We start from the raw sequence: 21,197 nt of genomic DNA on the forward strand, positions 1-21,197 counted from the left end.
AATCCTAGGCATAATAGAAGTGAGCTTAGATTGCCTAATGACCTTAAACATAAACCATAAACATCAAAATATATTAAAACTTAAAACGCTGGGTAAAATGACCCAGGATCATGACATCTCCCACACAACACACACCATAAATATCTAAATAAATCTATTCTATTCCTTTCATTCATCCTTGTTTAACCTTTTAGGCATTACTGCACATCACTGTTTGGTGTCATTACTAGGTTAGGTTCCAGCCCAAGTGATCTATTCAGACTAAAAGAGCAACACCTTCCTGGAATTCTTACTTTAGGCTCATCATGTAAGTTGTGAACTTAGTCATAAAACCCTCCAAACACATATTTGTTATGATTGCTAGAATCTGGGTTTTCCCCAGATGCCCTTAAACAACCCCTCCCCCTATTCTTCATCATTAGCTTGATCAATAATCCTGTGTACTTATGTGTCCACACAGACAAGCTAATGATTGACTGGGGACAACATCAGTGGGCAGAAGAGAGACTGCAAGTTGCTCCCTAATAGAGAAAATAACTCTGTGTAGGGGCAGCTCCTTTTAGGAGATTTATGTAATTTTTGTTATTTTTTTCCCTTGCTGAGACATTTCTGAGGGAACAAGACGATAAAGACAAGAGCATTTTTACCATTTCATCATTGTCGTTACATTTGTCAGGATGAGATCTGCCAAAGTTTCTCTTTCCTTGCTATTTCTTCTCTTCTTTCACTTTGAAATGGTGAGTTGGCCTCTCTTTTATCAGCTTTTTTGTTCTGTTGATCAGTGTTGCACTGCAGGGCTAATAAGGCCAGTATTCAGTACAGTGTTGTGTAATAACTGTAACAGAGATGGACCAAACTTACAGTGTTTACAGTTGCTACTTTGAGTTCTGTTTTAAATGGGCTATTATAAACTCACTTTTGTTAAGACAATTTGTGCAAAACTGTTGAACAGTTTTGTAAAGTCATTTGGATCTGAATACATATTTGTAAAAATAACATTTGAGGTTGGGCTTAAGGGGAATTGGAGGTGTCACTGTGGCAAAATGTAGTCAGTCAACATAACTGACTTTGATAAATCTGGACTCTTACAGTAGGAATCAAATAGGCACCTCAAGCCTACCAAGTACTATTAGCAATATGGATATGTGTCATTTACTACTGTCTAATACTGTCAAAGTGCTGCTTACTTTTGTACTGAATTTAGCTTTAATTTTGGGATTTTAGATATTTTGAAACCACAATTTTACCTTTATCGCCAACAGCATCCTGATGTTCTAGACCCAAAAGCGCCCAAACTTGGTTGAAAGCATGGGGTGATCAATTAGCCTGGTTAGCAAGTTGTTGTTTTGACCTTCTACCCACCTGAAGCAACATACTTCCACCAATGAAGCTGCCTGTGTTGCTTTAAAAAGCTGCAGAACATTTTGTAAGCCTTGTAATGGCGCTCATAGGCTAGTATTTCCAATAAGTGTAAATAAATAAAGTGATTTGATGTGACGTGTGACTAAAATTACATAACTAAATTGCATATCTTCTTTAACTTAGTAATTATTTTCATTATTACCAAATACAGGCTTTAATGAACTTTACACCTAGCAGCTCTAAAGCTATGCAGTCTTACCTGGGATTGATGAAATTCAAATTATAAGTAGGCTACTTTCATAATAAATACACATACATAAAAATATCTATTGCAACCTAAGAGCTTTAAAAACTGTAAAAAAAAATAAATAAATAAAATTAAAAATAAAAATAAAAAATAATAACAAAGAACAAAAAATAAATAAACCATTTGTTTTATGAATTTTGACTAAAGTCCAGTTCCAGACTAAGCACTAAGCAAAAAAAAATAAAATAAAATTTAATCTTTTCACATACTGTTAAATTTATCCAACTTCTATCATGAGCTAGGTGAAGTCTAGACTAAACTTTCATGAAATTAAAAGGTTAAGTGATTGCCGGCCATAGGGAGCTACTGGCGATGGACAGGAGAGCCAAAGGTTTGCCATCTTTACTGATTTCTACTCTCAGGTCCAGTAACAGCTGACAATTTTCAATGAAAAAACCTCAGAAAGATTAGGAAAAGTACTATTTGTTTAAGGAGCCAAACCAAATGAACTTTCATTGGTAATCATCCAGCAGCAGTTTAAACAAACAACACAAAGGGGGTAATAGTCCACAAAAGAAGGGTATGGATTAGTTACTCTGGGTTGTAAAGTGGGGGGAAAGCTTGATATTAGCATAAAAAGTCATATCCTCAAAATTATTTTTCAGAACATACCTGCTGGGCTTCACCTGTGCCCTGGCCCACAATGCACTCAGTGCCTGTCTTTGCAAGTTGTCAACCCATTTGCAGATCCATTTTGATTGTTTGGGTTTTGCCCAGTCCCAGGCATGACTTTAGTTTCCTGCTCATTATCTAGCGACATATTTTCTGTGTCAGTGTGTTTTTTTTAAAAACACTTAGACATACAGACATGAGGCTGAAGCAGTCAGGGAACCATTAACCTTCCAATTAGTAGGTGACCTACTCTTTCCCTGAGCTACAGCCACCCCGAACAAGGAGAATGAGGAGTACAATATACAGTAGCTGCTCCTCTACATCAAGAAGTTAAGGCGGTTCAGGCATCTTATCAGGATGCCTCCCACCCTTTGCAGGTTTTCCGGGCACACAAAACTAGAAGGAGTCCTCATGGGATGGCTGTCTCTCTGGAGGTAGAGCAGGTCATCTACTAACCAAGGTTGGTGGTTCGATCCCTCCCCACTCCAGTCTGCAAGCAGCCTTTCGCAAAATACTGAACCTCAAGTTGCTCTCCGATGTGATGATCAAATTGTGAATCTGTGTGAATGAAGTACTCGGCGGTTTATATGAAAAAGATTTGAATGCTCAAGTTGAGCAAAAAAGTAATATATATATACACACACACACATATATGTATATATATATATACATATATTCTGTGTAACATGTTAAATTCAGTCACTTATTTTAAAATGTAATTAATTTTTTTAATTTATACAACTTCTTGTCCCACTTGCACCACCTTCATAGCCGACCAGTGTACAACTATGAAACCACACTTTGGAAACTACAATTTGCACTAAATATGTAATTGATAGAGTAAGGAATATAAATACAGTGGAACCCCGATTTACGAAATTAATTTGTTCCCGAGGGTCTTTCGTAAGTCGAAAACTTTCGTAAGTCGAAGCACCCATCGCGCCTTTTGAGTGAACGATAGGCTATAGGCTAATTGCTAACTGCAACAACAATACGTCGTTCAAGTGGAACAGCGAAGCGCAAGTACGAAAGCCAAGGGGGTTGTCACATGATTTGGAAGGCATTGTGGGCATTGTAGGCAATCTGGGCTCAGCCAATCAGAGCCAGCGGATTTCGTTACGCGGGCATTTTGCCGTAACACGGGCAGAAATATTGCCGTTAAGTGCCTTCGTAACTTGAATTTTTCGTTAAATGGGGTATTCATAAGTCGGGGTTCCACTGTAATGTGATGATTAAACTAAGCTAATGTTAAAATCTTCATTATATCTAGTGTTGTATATGAAGTTGTATATCACCCAGTGTTGCTGTGGATAGATACTACCACATTGTAACTATACTATGTTTGGGTTTTTTTGACTTTTACAGGTAAAACCATCAGACAAAAGTGACCGACCACATGTAGATGATCCGCCCCATATGACTGAACAGGTTGAGCAGAAAATCCAGATACCAAGCTTACCTATCCCATCTCCCACCCTACTGGCTACTACCAAAACCCCCAAGACACCTGAGAGCGATGAGTATCTGGAATCATTTACATGTAGGTATGTGGACTTGTTTGCTTAAGTTATTGAATTTCACCTTGGTTTGAGTTATCTTTTGCAGCTCACCTCCAGTGCTTTCCTCTCTTGATTTTTGAAGGCAAAAGTGATCTTAAGTAGATGAAAACAAATTAATAATGCAGACTTAAAGCCTTAATCCAATTTAAACAGATGTGCTGTAAAAAATATTTCCTATAGCCTGAAAACATGTTTATTTCTGCTGTGAAAGTTGGACATTTTAATATGGGAGTGACTCCCTTTTGGAGCTTAAAGTAGACTTTTGATAAATTAAATTTTTTCCGGTGATTGCAGTTGGCACTTGGTTTCACTTTAGCTACTTATCCTAGGACAAGCCATTTGGTGACTGTGGAAAGGAAACACTTCTTTTTTTATTTTAAATGTTAATGTTAATTTTTCAGCCCTGGAGATTGGGAGATGATTTATTTCTTCCTGATTTTTTTTTTTTTGTGTGTGTGTGTGTGTGTGTGTGTGTGCACTTGTGTGTGTGTGTGCACTTGTGTGTGTGTGTGTGAACTTTGAAGGTTCTTCAAAGAATAATAAACAAAATAAAAGTGACATGAAGGAAACTCAAAAGACAATTCTGTTCTGCCAGTTTACTATTAATATTTTGCATGGTGATTGTGTGATTTGCAGTCTGGCTGATCTGTTGTTCTACATTTATTAGGAAGAGTCGTGCATCATGTGATGTGGCTTTTTGCCTTCCATGGGAGCGTTGCATTGACGGAAAGTGCACATGTAAACCTCCTTATCTGTGCCCCGTTGAGAATGTGAACCCAGTTTGTGGCCATGACAGCAGGAACTACCGATCCTACTGCCAGGTAACTCATCATAGTCTTAGGTATGACTGCTATATCTTCAGGCAGGAACCAGAACCAAGAGTTGTATTTTCAGAAACTGAACTAAACTACTGGATACTGATATTGGACAAGAAGGCCTAGCTCTTAGTCTTCACTCTAATTCATCCCAAAGGTGTTCTGTCAGGTTGAGGTCAGGAATCCGTGCATACTAGTAAACTTCTTTCACACCAGACTCGCTCATCCATGTCTTTATTGACCTTGTTTTGTGACCTGGGGAACAGGAAGGGGTAATCCCCAAACCGTTCCCACAAAGTTGGGAGCATGAAATTGTCCAAAATGTCTTGGTATGTTGAATAATTAAGAGTCCCTTTCACTGGAACTGAGAAGCTCAGCTCAGCTCCTGAAAAACAACCCCACACCGTAATCCCCCTCCACCACACTTTACTCTTGGCACAGTACAGTCAGACAAGTGCCATTCTCTTGGCAACCGCCAAACCCAGACTTGTCCATTGAATTGACAGATGGAGAAGCATAATTTGTCAATCCAGAGAACACGTCTTCACTGCTCTGGACTGGTGGCTTTACACCACTGAATAAGACTCTCTGTGTTGTGCTTGGTGATGTAAGGCTTGATTGCCATTGCTCGGTCATGGAAACCCATTTGACTAAGTTCTCTACGCATTGTTCCTGAGCTGATCTGAAGGCCACATGGTCTGTAGCTAATGAATCAGCAGAAAATTTGCACACTATGCATGATGTGAACGACCATCTTTGAACAGAGGTGGTGGCTTATGACACCAACTGTCTGCCATCTATAATTCAGTTTTGAGATCCCTTCCCAGACGCCTTAATGCCCACTCACATCCTGGGCCATTTGACTTCAGCAAATCACATGATAGGGTGGGGCTAGGTTTCACAATGGGTTCACCCAAAGCTTTGGCTGATTGTGACCCACACCCGTTTTCACATCTTGGCTCATGTGATTAAACAAAGGATCAATAGGGGGGGTCCATGACCCTCTTGGGGACACTCCCATAGGGCTTAAAATCTGGGACTCTCCACCAATTGCTCTCAGAACTGAAGAAGCTTTTTGGTTGAGAGGTGAAACATCTTCAAGAAACTCAGAGAAGCCCAGATGCTTTTCTTTCCAAGCTCCTTAGACTATGAGGACCTGGATGACTGAGAACCTTCACAGACATGCATTTTCGTTGTACAGTTCTTCTTAAGATTTCCTTCTGTGTATGTCAAATAGCTAAAAATCAAAACTAATCCTGACCCACAGTTGATCTTCTGTATTTTAAAATGTTACACAATATTAGAAAATTATATTGCACATTTAGGTGCCACTATTTTTTAATTTTTATTTAATCTCCTTTCCAGGTGATGGCGCTCTCATGCCGGACTAGAAAATCCTACATGTCCCACTTTGGGGATAACTGTGATGGTTCGCTCTTTCTGATACATTCACAGCTTTGTTATTCTTTCTGACATTCCTACAAATTGTTTATGTTACTTTAACCTCTTTTTCTCACAACAGTAAATGGTCCAAAGTTCAGAACTTCAATAGATGAGGTAACTGGATTAGTCAAGCTGTTTGTTCCTGACAGCAATGGTGGGGAGGAATTACTGGTGTGTAAGAAGCTGTGGAACATGGCAGCTGCTAATGTGGCTTGCAAGGAACAGAAGAAACCACTGTGAGAGAAATTACACAAATTTAGAATAATGAGGCATAAACATGAAGGCTAATTAAACATGCTTATCATCTGCTAGTCAATAAAAATGTCATTCAGTAACAAACCACAGTATTACAGTCAGACACTTTTAACATTGTGTGTACAGGGGTGCAGCATCCAAAGATGTAGTGGAGTACCAGACCTTGGCAGCCTTCATGCAGCTTCCACGCAGATGTGTTAGTATCTACTGCCAAGGTTATGAAATGTCCTTAGCTGAGTGTGTTATCTACGACAAAGTGGAGGTTCACAGAGGATTAGTTGCTACTGCAACCTGTTACCAGGAATCAACAGCACCAACAGGTCAGTATCTAATTCTACTCTATTCTTGTCTGTGGTTAGAAAACAATGTACTCTTACAAATGTGTACAAACTGGTAAGTGGTTTGTAAGGGTACTTTTAAGGTACTTATTATCAGTAAATGCATCAGTAAATAACTTAAAATTGTTCAGGACCAAAGCTATTAAGAGAATGTGTATACATTTATGTCTAATGGTAATGTAATGTAATGTAAGGGGTTTACAGAAGCTAGCTTAAACCTCCTGAACTGCTCGAAGACTAATCTGCTACTGACCCCCGATATTGACCAGTGGGTACTTTAACAACATCTTTTGGTAAACCTTGCCATGATAAATTCTTGCGGAGTCTTCCCATTTGTTTTAGAGGCAAATATTTATATCTCAGATCAACACAGAATAAATCTCTTTGTTGTCGTAGGTTTTTTTAACAGTGTTGGTTTTAAAATTGTCACAAGTTCTGTTTGGAACTTTTATGGACATGACTTCTATCTGTAACCAAGTGGCAGAGGGTTTTCATTCAGGTGACCTCAACTTACTGGTTTTTGGGGAGAATGTGATTCTTCTGCCTTCATCAGAATGTGACCTCCTCTACCTCTACTTGTCCAACCTGGACTTGGATAAGTAGCAGAAGATTAATGGACTGACGGAAAATGCAGGGGAACTTTTAGAACAAACTAATTAATTAATTACTGTTAAAAAAAAAAACACCCTCCCCTTAAATTTCATTAATCTTCTCCAAGTACAGCTGCACTCAGGAGGGACTTCTTGTTGGGTATAAATTTGGAACTTAGACATTTATTTGAGCTTTCTCAAAACATTTGAGTCCCTAAATAAATGTTTCTGTATTCACAATCTCAACTGTGTTGTGCTGTGCTTCTTAAACCCAACACTGACATTTTTATCATCATCAGACTCATATGACTCCCTGAATGTGAAAATTTAGAGACAGTGATGATAAGTCTTCATTAAGTACTTTTCTTTGACAGAATCTAATGTTTTCTTCTCTACTCTAAAAGTAGTTTGACTGTTCTATTTGTTTTAGACTGTCCCTTCACCTGTGCAAATGGAAAGTGTGTGACGCTGAATCAGACATGTAATGGAATTGATGACTGTGGCGACCGAAGTGATGAAATGTGCTGCAAAAGTAAAGCTAAACACACACAAACACATTTAGAAATTACCTTAATAGCCCTTTGTGCCCCAAGTTTTACAGTGTGAATTATTGTATCCATCAGAGTGCAAAAAAAATGCTTTCCGCTGTAAAACGGGAGTGTGTATTTATAAAGAAGCACTTGTTGATGACCAGATCGACTGCCTGGATGGCGAGGATGAATCAAACAAAGCTAAGTCAAAGCAAAGTAAGGCACAACATACCTTTACTTCCACACAGTTTTAGAAAAACAGATGTTTGCTTTTGGAAAGGTTTTTTTTTTTTGCAATTTAGTTTCTTCCACTTGTAAAACTGGTTTCACTCGCGTGAATTACCAAAAGGCTAGTTATCACTTGAAGCAAAATTAATCCAAGAACAATATCCCAGCAGAAATTCCAACTATATCTTACTACTAATTACACAGCCAAGTTTAACATGGACCTTTCTTGAATATTTCAACAGTATTCATCCAACTTAAGTAACTCAAAAGTTCATGTTGTGAGACAGTGTAAGTCTGGAGTATAAGCTAGAAAAAAAATGTTCTACAAACTTTTTTGGGTAAAAGGGGCAAATTTCCTCCAAGACTTATAAGTACTGCGAAAATGCTCCTGCAATCTGAAAGCTCCTTATGATTACCGTAATATAAATTCTTGCAAAAAGTAAATTTAACCGTATCATCTGATCTTTTACATTTGAGTGAACTGCAACACCTTTTCACACCGATAGTGTCATGTGGTTTGCTTCATACAACCACAATAAAAGTAGTCATCACAGTTAAAAAAGACTATTTTCAGGTAAATTACTTTCATAGCTGAAAGTCCACCATCAGTTTGTTTCTATGCACCCAAGTCCTTATAGCGATATGTTTCTGTTTTCTGTAGAATCACTTTCACCGCCACTGCCCAAAAATTCAGGTAAATGAAATCCTCACAGCACCTGTTTGAATGTTTTACTGTTTTAATTAGTGATGATGATGATAGTAATTATGTTTTCTTGCTTTATTTCAGAGTACATCTCTCCCATGAATGGTATGTAGATTAAAAGTGACTTATCAGAGTTGGTGTCACATCTTATTTTATATACAATGATGAGATATCCTTGATGCTACAATAGACTATGCTATTTTTGACAACAGTTTTCTTCTAGCTACAGTTTAGGATACCTTTTATCATTGGTATAAGAGAACCTCACATGGATTCCATGGATTCCAAAGCTTAATCTGATCCAGTTGGCATATACTGGACTGCCACTTGCAATCCAGAATTAGTCACTCATATTAGTGTGTAACCCTCTCACATACTATATGATTAGAACAGTAGGAAGTCTACCTACTGTAAACCTCATTTCAATTTGCATATGTTCTTGAAGCCAGTCCTAAGGTCTCAAGATCACCTTATATACAGGGATATCTAGTTCCCAGGATAATTTGAACAAAATTCTTTGTTATGTAACTTTGTGTGTTGTTAATTGTGCCCAGAAACGAAGGCCGACAGAAAAACTCTGGAGGCCAAGCTGTTCTGTGGCATCCCAAATGCTACCACAGTGGATGATGATGAAGTGGTGCATCGAGGAAAGAGTACCCATGGACGAGTCAAGAGGGTAGTCGGGGGAGTACCAGCAAAGCCGGTGAGCAGGAATCAACTTAGCTTTCTGAGTAAAGCTACTGGCCCTCTGTGGGGGGTTTTCATTCTTACAATGTAGCATAAGAATCTGCCTCTGATATTTTGGTGCTAAATACCCATAGGGATTTTTTAAGGTCCTGTAGCTCCTCAGATGCTCCGCTTGTTTGAAGCCCTAGAAGTCCAAGAAAATAGACCTCTCGCCTAGTGTATAATAGCCCTGTTGGTTAAATCCAAAATGTTATGTCAGTGGCATGCTTGCCTTGCTTAGACATACAAATTTAAATCAAAACATGATATTCTCCCAAACCTAACCAAGTCATTTTGGTGGGTAAAACTAATCAAACAACAAGTGACAAAGACTAAAAGAAAAGAAAAGGAAAGAAACTCCAGTTTCTCTCATGATAGTTCTGTTACTCTAGCAAAAGTCCACGAGTTCAAATCCCAGCTGAGTATCATCACACAGAGTACATACTGTACATCCATTGGGAACATAACAAAGAATTCCATTACCTTTCCTCTCAAGAAAGAGGATAATGCCATGTCTGTTTTTGTGATAGCATTGTTTTAATGGAAGGTCTTGCTTATTTCAGCAAGAAAATGCCACACCTCATTTGGTACAAATGAATGATAATTGTCACAGTAAGAAGCAACAAATGAATAAGCTGCCACATATCTTCCTGTTGGTATGTAGACACAGATCCAGTGGCAGGTTGCTCTGGAGGAGAACAAGAGAATTGACTGTGGAGGAGCTTATATCGGAGGCTGCTGGGTCATCACTGCTGCTCACTGTGTCAGGTCGGGCAAATCACTCACTCCATTCCCCCTTCCTAACATCAACGTGTTGAAGGTTTTAAAGCACTTTTTTTTAAGACAAAGCATTGCTTTGAAAGTCCTCACCCATTAGGGTTTTTCTCTCCTGGCACCTTCACTTTCAAAAGTAGTGTAAATTGGATACAATTTCCAGAAAGATTCAGCCCATATTCAGGTCAGTGCAGTTAAAAGTCTGCACTGACCATGCTGTGCCTTGGTAGTCAGTAATAACCATATTTTTTTCTCCCTTGCTGTTTACAGACCCAGCCCTCGTGCCTTCAGAGTGAAGTTTTCTCTTTGGAAAAAATCTCGAGCTCAAGACACAACTGATATTGTTCCTGTTGAGGACATCCTTATCCACCCAAAGTATGAAAAACACTATCTATAGATAAATGTATTCTCTTCATTTACACATCCATATTTTTAATCTTTCATTCTTCTAGAGCAGTTTTGCATGAGTCACACTTCACAGTTAGAAAAACTCATTTTTCTCATACTGGGCCTTAGTTAGGACACTTTATTCTGTCAATCCTCTGTCTCGCAACTTTCTTCTGATTCAGTGGGTAGGTGGGCTTCTGCACCTGAGATGACCATATTTGGGATTTCCATTGTGGGTATATGATATCATAAAGATCCAATAACAGAAGAAAGATGAGTGAAACTGATTTTTGAGAGAAGTCTTAAGTCTGAGCTTATGGCTCGCAGGGATTACTTATGCTTACATATGAACATCAATCATTGGAACAGCAGCTATCTCACAGAAATAAGAAAAAGCAAAATAGGGTTAATGTGTAATTAAATAGGAACAAATCTTTTTGAATGTCTCACAGTTATGTTGCCAACACATATGAAAACGACATCGCTCTGGTGAAACTCCAGAAGCTTCCATTCACAGAGAAATGTCTGGTGGACAATCCAGCAATAAGCGCAGTCTGTGTTCCCTGGTCCACGCAACTCTTCCAGCCCAACCACACCTGCAGCATCTCTGGGTGGGGACGAACCGCAGGTATGGACAAAATACTCTTGTTTCCAGTTGCAAGAAGAACAGTAATGTTGTTCAATCCAGGTTAAAAATGTAAGGGGATCTTATTTTTTGTCACTTTATAATTTGTCCACTTTTAAATTGATACTTGGTTTTTCATTGAGCTAGGTTTGAGACTTATTTGTTTTGCTTAATTATAAATAAGCAAATTAAAATCTATTACTTTATATTGTATATCTATTTTTATATTGCACTATAACTGTATAATATGAAAGGCTTTATGAGTTTTAGGTTGAGGTTTAATGACCCCCACTGTATATTTTACTTCCCTTTAGCTAAAAAGCAAGAAAAAAACACACAAAAAAAACAAAAAACTAATTTCAACAGTACATACAATACCACATAATTTACAAACACAATTCCAAACATAAGATAACAATGACGTTTCAAATGTCACAAACCATATTTCATTTACAATAGAATTTTTTTAAACAAATCTTTACAATGGGAAAATGTACCATTTTAATTTAAAAAAAAAAAAAAATATGGTCATTTTGAATTTGATGGGAATTAGGTTAATTGGCAAGTGGTCCTTAATATGAATGTGTATTAAAATAGCATTTTAGATTGGCATTGATTCTCAAAAAAAAAAAAAAAATTGTTTCTATAAAATGTGGAACAGTTTCACAATATTGTTCCTCAATGTAAAAGTGCAACATCTTTGAATCTACCATACATAATGTCATCAAATAATTCTGAGAATCTGGAGAAATTTCTCCATACAAAAGGAGAAGGTCAAAAATCATTACACTATGTTCAGGCTATCAGGCAGCACAACATTAAAACCAGGTGTGATTCATAAAAATCATTGCATGGGCTTGGGAACACTTCAAGAAATCACCGTTTGTGAACACGGTTCAACATCCCATCCATGAATGCAGGTTCATGTTAATGAAGAAGCCAGATGTGAACATGATCCAGAAACACTGCTGTCTTCTCCAAGCCAAAGTTCTGTTCACACTGTTGTGTGGACTGATAAATTTGAATGTGTTTTGGGAAAAAAAAAAAATCCCTTGGGCTTAAAAAAAAAGAGAGAGAGAGAGAGAACATCTGATTTGTTGCCAGCGCTTAGGTCAAAAGCCTGCATCTCTGATGGTATGGAAGTGCATTAGTGCCTGATGTCAAGGTTTGATAGCTGCAGGACTGGTAAAAAGTGAAAGGGGTTTTTATTTACAGATGCACACCAGGTGAAATATACACATATATGCAGTGAAGACAGAGAGGGGGGCTCCAAGGAATCCAGGGGAGAAGGTCCAGGGTAGGAGATATTCACACTCCTCTTCACACAGTCCGTGACTCACAATGGGTTCAAGTCCAATCCACGAGAAGCTCACTCATGCTCATTCACATCCATTCGGGGTCCACAAAGCAGGGGTCCAGGGAAGCCTGTACAAGGAGAGCAGATAGATGTTAGAGAGAAGCACTAGGAAATACAAACAAATCACTAAGAAACCCAGAGCTACACTGACACAGGTTAGCACAACGATCCAGCAACAAAGCAGACACCACTGAGGGCTTATGTGGTGCAGGGGTAATCATCCATAATGAGTGGCAGGTGAGTAATCACTGTAAATGGGTAACAGGTGAGTAGTGCTGTGTAGGTGAGGACAGAGGCGGGGACTATAGTCTGACTCCACCCTGGCGAGGAGGGGTGAAACAGCAAAACAACAACATCCTAGAGATCCTGGAGACCATGACCCCTAAGGAGTTTGTACTAATGGAAGGACACAATTAATGCTGAAAGATATATACAGGTTTTAGAGCAACATGCTCTTTTATGCATTTTTCTTTTTCAAGAAAAAATGCATAATTAACCAAAACAATGCTAAACAGAACACTGTAGCTGTTACTACAGCACGACTTCATAGTACAACAGTGCAGCTGTTGAACTGGTCTGCTGGCAGTCTTACACAAGCTGAATATATTTGGAACATCATGAAGTGAAAAACAGGACAAAGAAGACTTCTATCAGACAAGAATGCAACAGCATGGATCTATATCTACTTTGTACATTAAAATGTTTACATTTACTTCATATGTTTTTTGTGAAATTATCTGTTATCCCATCAGCTGGTTTGATTAATGATCAAAGATTAAATATTGCTGCCTTTGTGTCCAGAGGGGAGGTCAGCTTCAGTGTTGCTCTGGGCCAACGTTTCTCTGATCGACGATTGCGGCAGATTCTATGGAAACCGCTTCAAACCAGGCATGATGTGTGCAGGTGAGTTATCTATACACAGCCTGTCCACTGCTACCTGGATATAGTACAGCTTTAAATGTGTTTATCTGCAGGTGATGTGGAGGGCAGCGTTGACTCCTGTCAGGGTGACAGTGGAGGTCCTCTGGTTTGTGTGGATGAGTTGGGAGTTTCCTACCTGTGGGGCATCGTCAGCTGGGGTGAGAGGTGCGGACAGCCCGGATTCCCTGGAGTTTATACACAGGTACAGTACACAAAGACAATACTATATCATACACAGCAGAAATTTATTACAAAGGGGCATATACTGTGTGCATATGCTGTGGAACTCCATAATTAACCTTAGTGTGTGAAGAGGACTCTCCATTTACATGAACAAATTGGAATCTATTAGAAAGATATGATTCAAACCACTGTAGTGGTACGATGCACTGAGATCTAGCAGGAAAAGCACAGAGATGAGTCCACTGTCAGAGGCCATAAGAAGATCATTTGTAACCTTCACTAAAGCTGTTTCTGTGCTGTGATGGGCTCTGAAACCTGACTGAAGACAGCAGGGTCTAGAGATGGCTTTTTAAGAAACGGTTTAACTACTGAAGGCCAGTGGTACATAGCCAATTAATAGAGATAGGTTGATCATATTTACGATTGAAGATTTAATTAATGAAGTTATTACTAGTTAAGGTTAAAGCCTCTGATTTGAGGCTTGCTTTTTCAGAGGACCTACAGTATCCAGAGTTGTACACAGTAAAGAAGTACAATTATTAACAAGATAATCAACTTCTGTTGGATCAGCATTCAGGTAGCTGTTCTGCTCTGTGCAGGCACCGGTTATTGAAGATGATAACAGTGGGTGAATTACATCCTTAAACTTAGTTACAGCACTGTCAGAAAGACATCTACTGTGGTGAAGTCTACTCCCCACTGTTGTGTATCCATTATTGTAAATTTAAATGTTATCAGGAAATGATCAGACAATTGAGGGTTTTTAGGAAACACTCTTAAATGTTCAGTTTCTATGTCATGTTAGGACAAGATCTTGAGTGTGATTAAAGTGTTGGGTGGATTCTTTTACATTTTGAGAGAAGTTGAGTCTAATAATAGATTACATTTTGTGTTCAGGCCAAGGTGGATGATAGACAATAACAAGTTTTTAAGGTAGGGTGGCCAAAGCTAAGAATCAGGCTTAGCTCGTCAGGTGGACCCGGGAGAAACACTGCCAGCACCGAAGACACGCAGACCACTCACTCAGATCCTAACACTTGGCCTGTGTTTTGAGGATTCTGACCGATAGTATAACTCAGGGGTGTTAATTCAGTTAAACTAACATAATCATCCTGCTGTAACCAGGTTTTTGTAAAATCTTTTGAGGAGTTTTGGGGAATAACTGTCGTGGCTGCGAAGGCAGACGTGTTGGGTTATGAGTAAGGACCCAAGATGCAGGCACTGCTGATGTGAATGAGCTTTATTGTGGATAGGGACATACAACAAAAGGAGGGGGTGGCGAGAACAGAACCGAGAAATAACGTAAACTGGGAAAAACTAAGAATTAAACAACAAACCGGAACACAAGGAGAGCTTAGGTACATGAAACACAGAGGAACACAGAGAGACTCGGGGAGAAAACACAGACAGACCAGCAACATGCAACAGGAAACACAGAGATTAAACACAGTAGAGTAATCAGGGAATAGAAGACAGGAGGGAAAAACAGCATGGAGAATCAGGGCTAACAAGACTAGGGAAGCAAAACTAGACACATTCACATAAGACATGGACTTTCAAAGTAAAACAGGAAATACAGGATAGACCCAGAGATCCAGACTAGACACTGAACTTAACAGACAGACTCCCGAGCAGACACTATGACATCATGGACAGACAGAGGGAACACAGAGAAGTGGGAGCAGGGCAGGCACAGAACAGAAACCTAACAAATGGCAAATCTTAACAAAAGGCATAACCAGAATAAACAAGAACATAGAATATTATAAGGAAACACAAAACACTGAGTTGTCAGACTCAGGACCATGACAATAACAGCTGTATAGCTTTCATCAGTTGTCAATAGGCCTTCCTCTCACCATGTTTTTTCTATGTTTTATTTTATTTTTTCATGTATAGTTATTGGTGATTTAGTGACTATTATGTATTGTGTATATTTTGTATGACTTGTGTAGTACTTGTTTCATATTTCAACATTATTAGAAACAATAACATTGTGTGCCTCTGTCTGTCAGGTCGCTCATTACTTCGAGTGGATTAGGCTTCACACAGGTTGGCCTGCAGTCACCAAATTCAACTCATAATATGGCAAACTCACAGCACATTTCAATATAGTTGTGCCATTTTATTTTGGCTAAAACTGAAATGAAAGATGATAAAAGCTGCTTTCATTGTTTGATGTCACTGCTTGGATTTATTGTTTGTACTGGTATAATACCACCTTGTATCCAGTAAAGCACCAATAAAATCTGCTTGTGAACATACTAATGAGACTTACTTTTTACTTTTAAACATCTCTAAACTAAATTTAAGCCTCAACACACACTTGCTGAGGTTTATCTAAATTTCTGGAATGTCTGATTGCTTTAATAGCATCTTGTTCTTAAATGGGAAAAAATGTGGAAGGATGAAAAAGGGAATAGAGCGGAATGAACACAGTCAAAAAAACAAACAGCACAGACAGAGAAGAACTGAAACAGACCCACAAACAGATATCTGATCTACCTGTGTTGCTTGTGCTGTTTGAGTGTCTGTGTATGTGCATTTGTCATGAAGTAAGAGGGACTCCACAGATGGAGTGCCCATAGCCAAAGGGCAAGAGTCAAAGACAAGTGGAATCAGTGGGCAGCCAAATCCTGCCAAAAGACAGTCACTCCAGCACAAGTCGAGCACAGGGCCCAAGGCACCTGAGAACATCACCTGGCAAAGCACCTGGTAGAACCCCTGCCAGCTTCGATCACAACCTCCAGAAAACATGTCCAAACATCCAGCCATGTGCCCTTGCACCACCAAGCACCACCAAACTCTGGATAACATGTTGTAGATTTTCTGTTAATCCTTTTGTAATACAATTCAGCATTTTCTTTTTCTGATGCATATCTGGATTGTTCCAAATGGGTGTTAGTTTACATAGGATAAGTGAAGACTTAAAAGATATTTTTTTAAATTCCCACCAAACTGCCAAGGAGCTGCTTTTGCTAAGGCTTTTAAAGCAATTGTGATGCTTAATACAGGAGCTAATATAAAGCGGATCATTTTTTCATAGAACGCTAGCTCTAGGTCAGGGGTGGCCAACCAGTCAGAGACCAAGAGCCACTTTTTTTTACTGTGTTACCGCAAAGAGCCACATCATACGCATGGGCACACATGAACATCACCCATCCTTTCCTCCCTCTCTCTCTCACACACACACGCACAAATACACACATCTCTGCTCAGCCAGATTTATTGTAAATGTCACACACCAACATGATAATGACAGAAATGGACTCCTACAGTACTAAAACCACAGGCCAGTCATTTTCAACAATGAACATTGTGTTCACTGTCTCACACACAAACTCTCAGTTCAACCAAGTCCACAAACAAAAATATAATAATCTACAACAGCATTTACTTTTACAATGCATGTTGTTTAGTGGGACTTCTGGCATTCCTTGCCTTGAACAATCCTCTTCAAATCTGGCTTGTATTCTGTTGCTGCCACTTGAAGCAATTCTTTCACGTGAGTGTCAGTCAGAACAGATCGATGCTTTGATTTCACATGTTTTAGGGTAGAAAACAGACTCACAGACGTATATTGACCCAAACATTGACAGTATCTTAAGCGCAGCCCGTTTGACATTGGGGTATTTTTCCATTGGCACACTTTTCCAGAAATCAATGGTCCCTTCCCTTAAAGCAGGTTTCAATTGGTCCTCCTCACAAAGATCGATCATCTCCAACTCAGCCGCAGCTTCATCTGTGACTAGCGGGACTTTTAAACAGCCGGTCTCTGCATTAAATGGGTCGACGAGGAACGTAATCTGTGGCCTTTTCAATTGTAGATCATGGAACCGGGTCACAAAGCTTTCGTGCAAGTTTTCAATCAGCGTTGCATATCTGGCTCTTTGCTTACTCGGGGCGGCGCTGGCGACTTGCCCGCTGGCTTTTAGCAGAGTGGGAAAATGCGTTAAATCTCCCTTTTGAATATGTGTCTTGAACAGCTTCAGTTTGTTGACAAACGCAAACGCACTTTGCACCAGGTCAGGCAGCATTTTTAACTTACCCTGCAGGGTCAGGTTCAATCTGTCCAAGTGACACAGCATGTCGACCAAAAAGGCCAGATCCATAATTCACTTGAGGTCCGAGAGCTCGGGATAGTCCTTGTCCTTCTCTTCCATAAACAGTTTCACGGCATCCAAAAGCTCAAAGAAGCGAGAGAGTACCTGGCCTTTTGCCAGCCACCTCACAGTGCAGTGCAGCGGCAGGTCACCTGGAAGCCCTTGGTCCAGCTCAGCGATGAGATTCTTAAATTGCCTGTGGTTAAGCGCATGTGTGCGGATATAGTTGACGATTTCCATCACAGGCTTCATGACGTTATCTAAATTCAATGATTTAGACACGAGTTGCTCCATGTGGATGATGCAGTGGAAATTCCAAAAGTCAGGAATAGTTTGGTCAGCTTTGCACAGCCCCACAAGCCCGTTCACAGATCCCATCATGGCTGGTGCTCCATCCGTGGCTATTGCAGTTAATTTCGTTATGGGCAGATTTGCTTTTTCAAATGCAGCCATCATGGTTTCTATGCCACGGGTTCTGTCTTTTAATGGCACAATATCCAGGAGTTCTTCTTTGATCACACAATCGTTTGACACAGACCGTGCAAATATTGCCAACTGAGGCTTGTCTTGTATATCACAACTCTCATCCAATGCGACACTAAAATACTCACATGCTTGAAGGTCAGAGTGCAACTGTGATTCAATAGCCGTGTTAATGTACGATATTCTGTGTTCAACAGTGTGGTGGGACAGTTGGACGTCTGATACCATGCGTTTTAATTTGTTGTTTTCAGGAGACAAGATTTCAACAACATCACTGAGGCATTTTTTAACAAACTCCCCTTCATTGTATGGCTTTTTAGCCCGTGCAATGTTCCAAGCCAGCTGATAGGATGCGAGCGTTATGGTCTCTGACCGCTTCGTAAATTTTTGGAAAAACTGTATCTGCTTTTCTGCCTGACTTTTCAAAGTGGCCAACTCGTGCTTGCGAAGTTCAGTCCCTTTTGGAAATTCCTGGTCGATGTTAGCATGGAGTGAGCTGAAGTGGTGCTGAAGATTTGAAGCTTTGAAATGCGCTAATGATGTCTGGCATATAAGGCAGAATGGCTTGCCATTGCGTTTAACAAAAAAATATAAACTCTCCCACTCTGTTAAAAACGTCCTGTGTTCATCTTCATATTTTCTTTTTGCTGTGCATTTTTTCCCTGCCATTTTAAGGGCGAACTTGCTCCTACTGGGAACTTTGCGGTATTTTCATCTCACACACATGCGCATTTGATGAAAATACCGTATTGAACTCAAGCGAAGCGAACGCGCACATTTTAATACAACAACACAAAAAATACCCAAAACACAAACACAAACTTTGATATGAACGTAAGAGCCGCATGAAACCAGGCAAAGAGCCGCATGCGGCTAGAGAGCCGCGGGTTGGCCACCCCTGTAATACATCATCAGCATATACGCATATCTTATGGTCTTTGTTGTCAGATTGAATGTTTCTCTTGCATTAGATTTCTTCTGCTATTGGGTCAACAAAAATGACAAAAAGTTAGCAGGAAAATGGGAAGCCTACCTAGGGCCTTTCTGCAGACTGAAGCTCATTTGAAGATATAGCGTATTAGAGTCAGTTTTATAGTTCATGAATGAGTTGTAGATTTTTTTAGTTCCAGGTTTCAGTGGGCTGATTATTTAATTATTCAATAATTATTTCAATTTCTGAATATAGTTTGTAGGAAATCAGACTGCTGAAGTAACGGCTATAATGACTGATAAACACTTAGAAGATTAACTAATGCTAAAGATCTGACATGAGTCGTGACTGAAACATCCCTTTCACCATTACATGAGCTATATATTCTTTGGTACTTTAAGAGGACTCTGCCAGTGAAGCATTTCCCTCCTCCTGACTTAGTTTCTCTTCACTCTGAGTTTGCTTTTTCAAAGTTTTTACATGTGTTTGTACACACTGGTGATGAAGCCGAATGTTTTTTTTTACCTGTTACAACACGAAAGTAAAATACAAAACAATGCTAATTGTGATGTAAATCTTACATAACTGAAAAAAGAAATAGTGTTTTTATTGTCCTTACTAGCAAAACAGACATTAAAGAATCAGCAGCTACAGAAATGTGCAAAGCTTCAGGACTGCTCCCTGAAAGTCAAAAACACAACCAAGGGTCATCAAGTATTTTAAAAGTTACATTTAACTCTGTAAACAATGACTAGCATCTCATTAAACTAGACGAAGCAGTTGAGTTGAGTCAGTTTGAAATTATTTAATTTGTTTATTCATTTACATGTTTCAAGTGAAATAAAACTTTAGTGTAAAAGTGCTGTAGTGAAACAGAAATCCATCTGGTTGCCTAATGTCACCCTAGAGCGCAGGCTGGCAATCTCTTTGAGAATTAGAAACAATGTTGGGTCCCCAGTGATTTTATTGAAAACTTTTAACATTAGATAACAAATTGCAAATCATTGCAGTGACCAGCTGTTAACCCATGAGGCTGCAGGTGTTCATGGCAAAGTGAGAGGCAAGTGCCTGGTGAGAGGCAACTGGTCTCCAACCAATTGCAGTCTGACTTAGACTCACTGCATCTACTTCAGTTGTCTGTGTCGTACGTCATTGCAACAGGCCACTTGACTCGTGTTTGTGTCCTGGTTATATTCCTATATTTAAGCAAGGTTGCTGAGTGATTGTGTCATTTGGCAGTTAAATCGCGATCCTGCAACAACTATGTTACTATTTGTGGAGGATTTCCAAATCTCTCTTTCAGATTTATGAGGTTCTGCCTGGACTCTGAATGCAAGTACCTGATGTGAATTTCTATTTTTACAGACGACAACAGATTTGCGATTGTCATCAGTTTACCATAGTTGCTTGATGTTTTATCAAAGATGGAATGGAATTGCCCACTTGATCCCATACAAGTGTAAACTGATGGAGAAACCATGCTGACTCTATTTTTGTTTGTTTGTTTTCTTATATTTTGTTGTTTTGAAGTAGCTTTCAAGACGGCAGCTGACTGTGAGTGGTCACAGACCTGGTACCTGTCTTCAACTAGCAACGAGTTTGCAAAATCATTGCACGTAGTCACAACAGTTTTAATTGTGCCAGTGTTTTCCCCAGTGTGACTATAGCATACAATCTAGAAAAACAAAGAAAAAAAAGAAAAACAGAATCTGGAGCAGTCACCACCCAGAAATTCCAGTTTCCAGTTAGAAATGTTAACTGTTAAACACTGGCTCTTTGAGGCTGGATCTGATCCACTGGCAGCAGCTTGATAGCGTTCCTCAGCCTCCTCAGATCAGCGTCCACCTAAGAACAAAAATACCAGAGGACATCAAAAATATTGATCAGACACAATATGCAAGATTACATATGAACATTTTCCCTACATTTGGATGACATAGTTGTCATTATCCTGGTTCTGTGACT

General features: G+C 39.3%; 2 protein-coding genes and 1 long non-coding RNA gene across 10 annotated transcripts in view; 1 reads left to right on the forward strand and 2 right to left on the reverse strand.

The window, feature by feature from the left end:
- Positions 1 to 465: 465 nt before the first annotated feature.
- cfi (complement factor I) lies at positions 466 to 15,979 on the forward strand. 2 transcript variants are annotated; one of them, XM_019360286.2, is made up of 18 exons: positions 466 to 737; positions 2,659 to 2,741; positions 3,647 to 3,825; positions 4,508 to 4,661; positions 6,021 to 6,084; positions 6,178 to 6,334; positions 6,480 to 6,673; positions 7,712 to 7,813; positions 7,905 to 8,027; positions 8,701 to 8,733; positions 8,827 to 8,847; positions 9,297 to 9,445; positions 10,133 to 10,236; positions 10,513 to 10,617; positions 11,082 to 11,257; positions 13,413 to 13,514; positions 13,586 to 13,734; positions 15,731 to 15,979. In XM_019360286.2, exons 3-18 carry the CDS (start codon positions 3,698 to 3,700, stop codon positions 15,797 to 15,799), a joined length of 1,830 nt encoding a protein of 609 aa, XP_019215831.1. In that variant the 5' UTR covers positions 466 to 737; positions 2,659 to 2,741; positions 3,647 to 3,697; the 3' UTR covers positions 15,800 to 15,979. The 2 variants fall into 2 exon arrangements, with proteins under 2 accessions (XP_019215831.1, XP_005459189.1); XM_005459132.3 differs by lacking the exon at positions 2,659 to 2,741.
- Positions 11,860 to 13,431, reverse strand: LOC109202556 (uncharacterized). The gene is made up of 2 exons (XR_002062479.2): positions 12,763 to 13,431; positions 11,860 to 12,679 (listed from the first exon to the last, which is right to left on the reverse strand). It is a non-coding gene; the product is annotated as an uncharacterized LOC109202556 (long non-coding RNA).
- LOC109202555 (general transcription factor II-I repeat domain-containing protein 2) overlaps positions 15,759 to 21,197 on the reverse strand; it is a 40,175-nt gene continuing 34,736 nt past the window's right edge. For all 7 annotated transcript variants that reach the window (XM_019360288.2, XM_025905939.1, XM_025905935.1 and 4 more), the window contains one exon: positions 15,759 to 21,077. In XM_019360288.2, the coding sequence (XP_019215833.1) occupies positions 17,831 to 18,970 (1,140 nt within the window). In that variant the 5' untranslated portion in view covers positions 18,971 to 21,077 and the 3' untranslated portion in view covers positions 15,759 to 17,830. The remainder of the gene's footprint in view (positions 21,078 to 21,197) is intronic.

This window comes from Oreochromis niloticus, linkage group LG3, assembly GCF_001858045.2.
Source record: "Oreochromis niloticus isolate F11D_XX linkage group LG3, O_niloticus_UMD_NMBU, whole genome shotgun sequence".
Lineage (NCBI taxonomy): Eukaryota > Metazoa > Chordata > Actinopteri > Cichliformes > Cichlidae > Oreochromis > Oreochromis niloticus.

Coding starts and splice junctions, on each gene's coding strand:
- cfi (XM_005459132.3), top strand. CDS start 678: ATGAGATCTGCCAAAGTTTCTCTTTCCTTGCTATTTCTTCTCTTCTTT. Junction 6,085..6,177: donor CTTTGGGGATAACTGTGATG/GTTCGCTCTTTC, acceptor TTCTCACAACAG/TAAATGGTCCAAAGTTCAGA. Junction 11,258..13,412: donor TGGGTGGGGACGAACCGCAG/GTATGGACAAAA, acceptor CTTTGTGTCCAG/AGGGGAGGTCAGCTTCAGTG.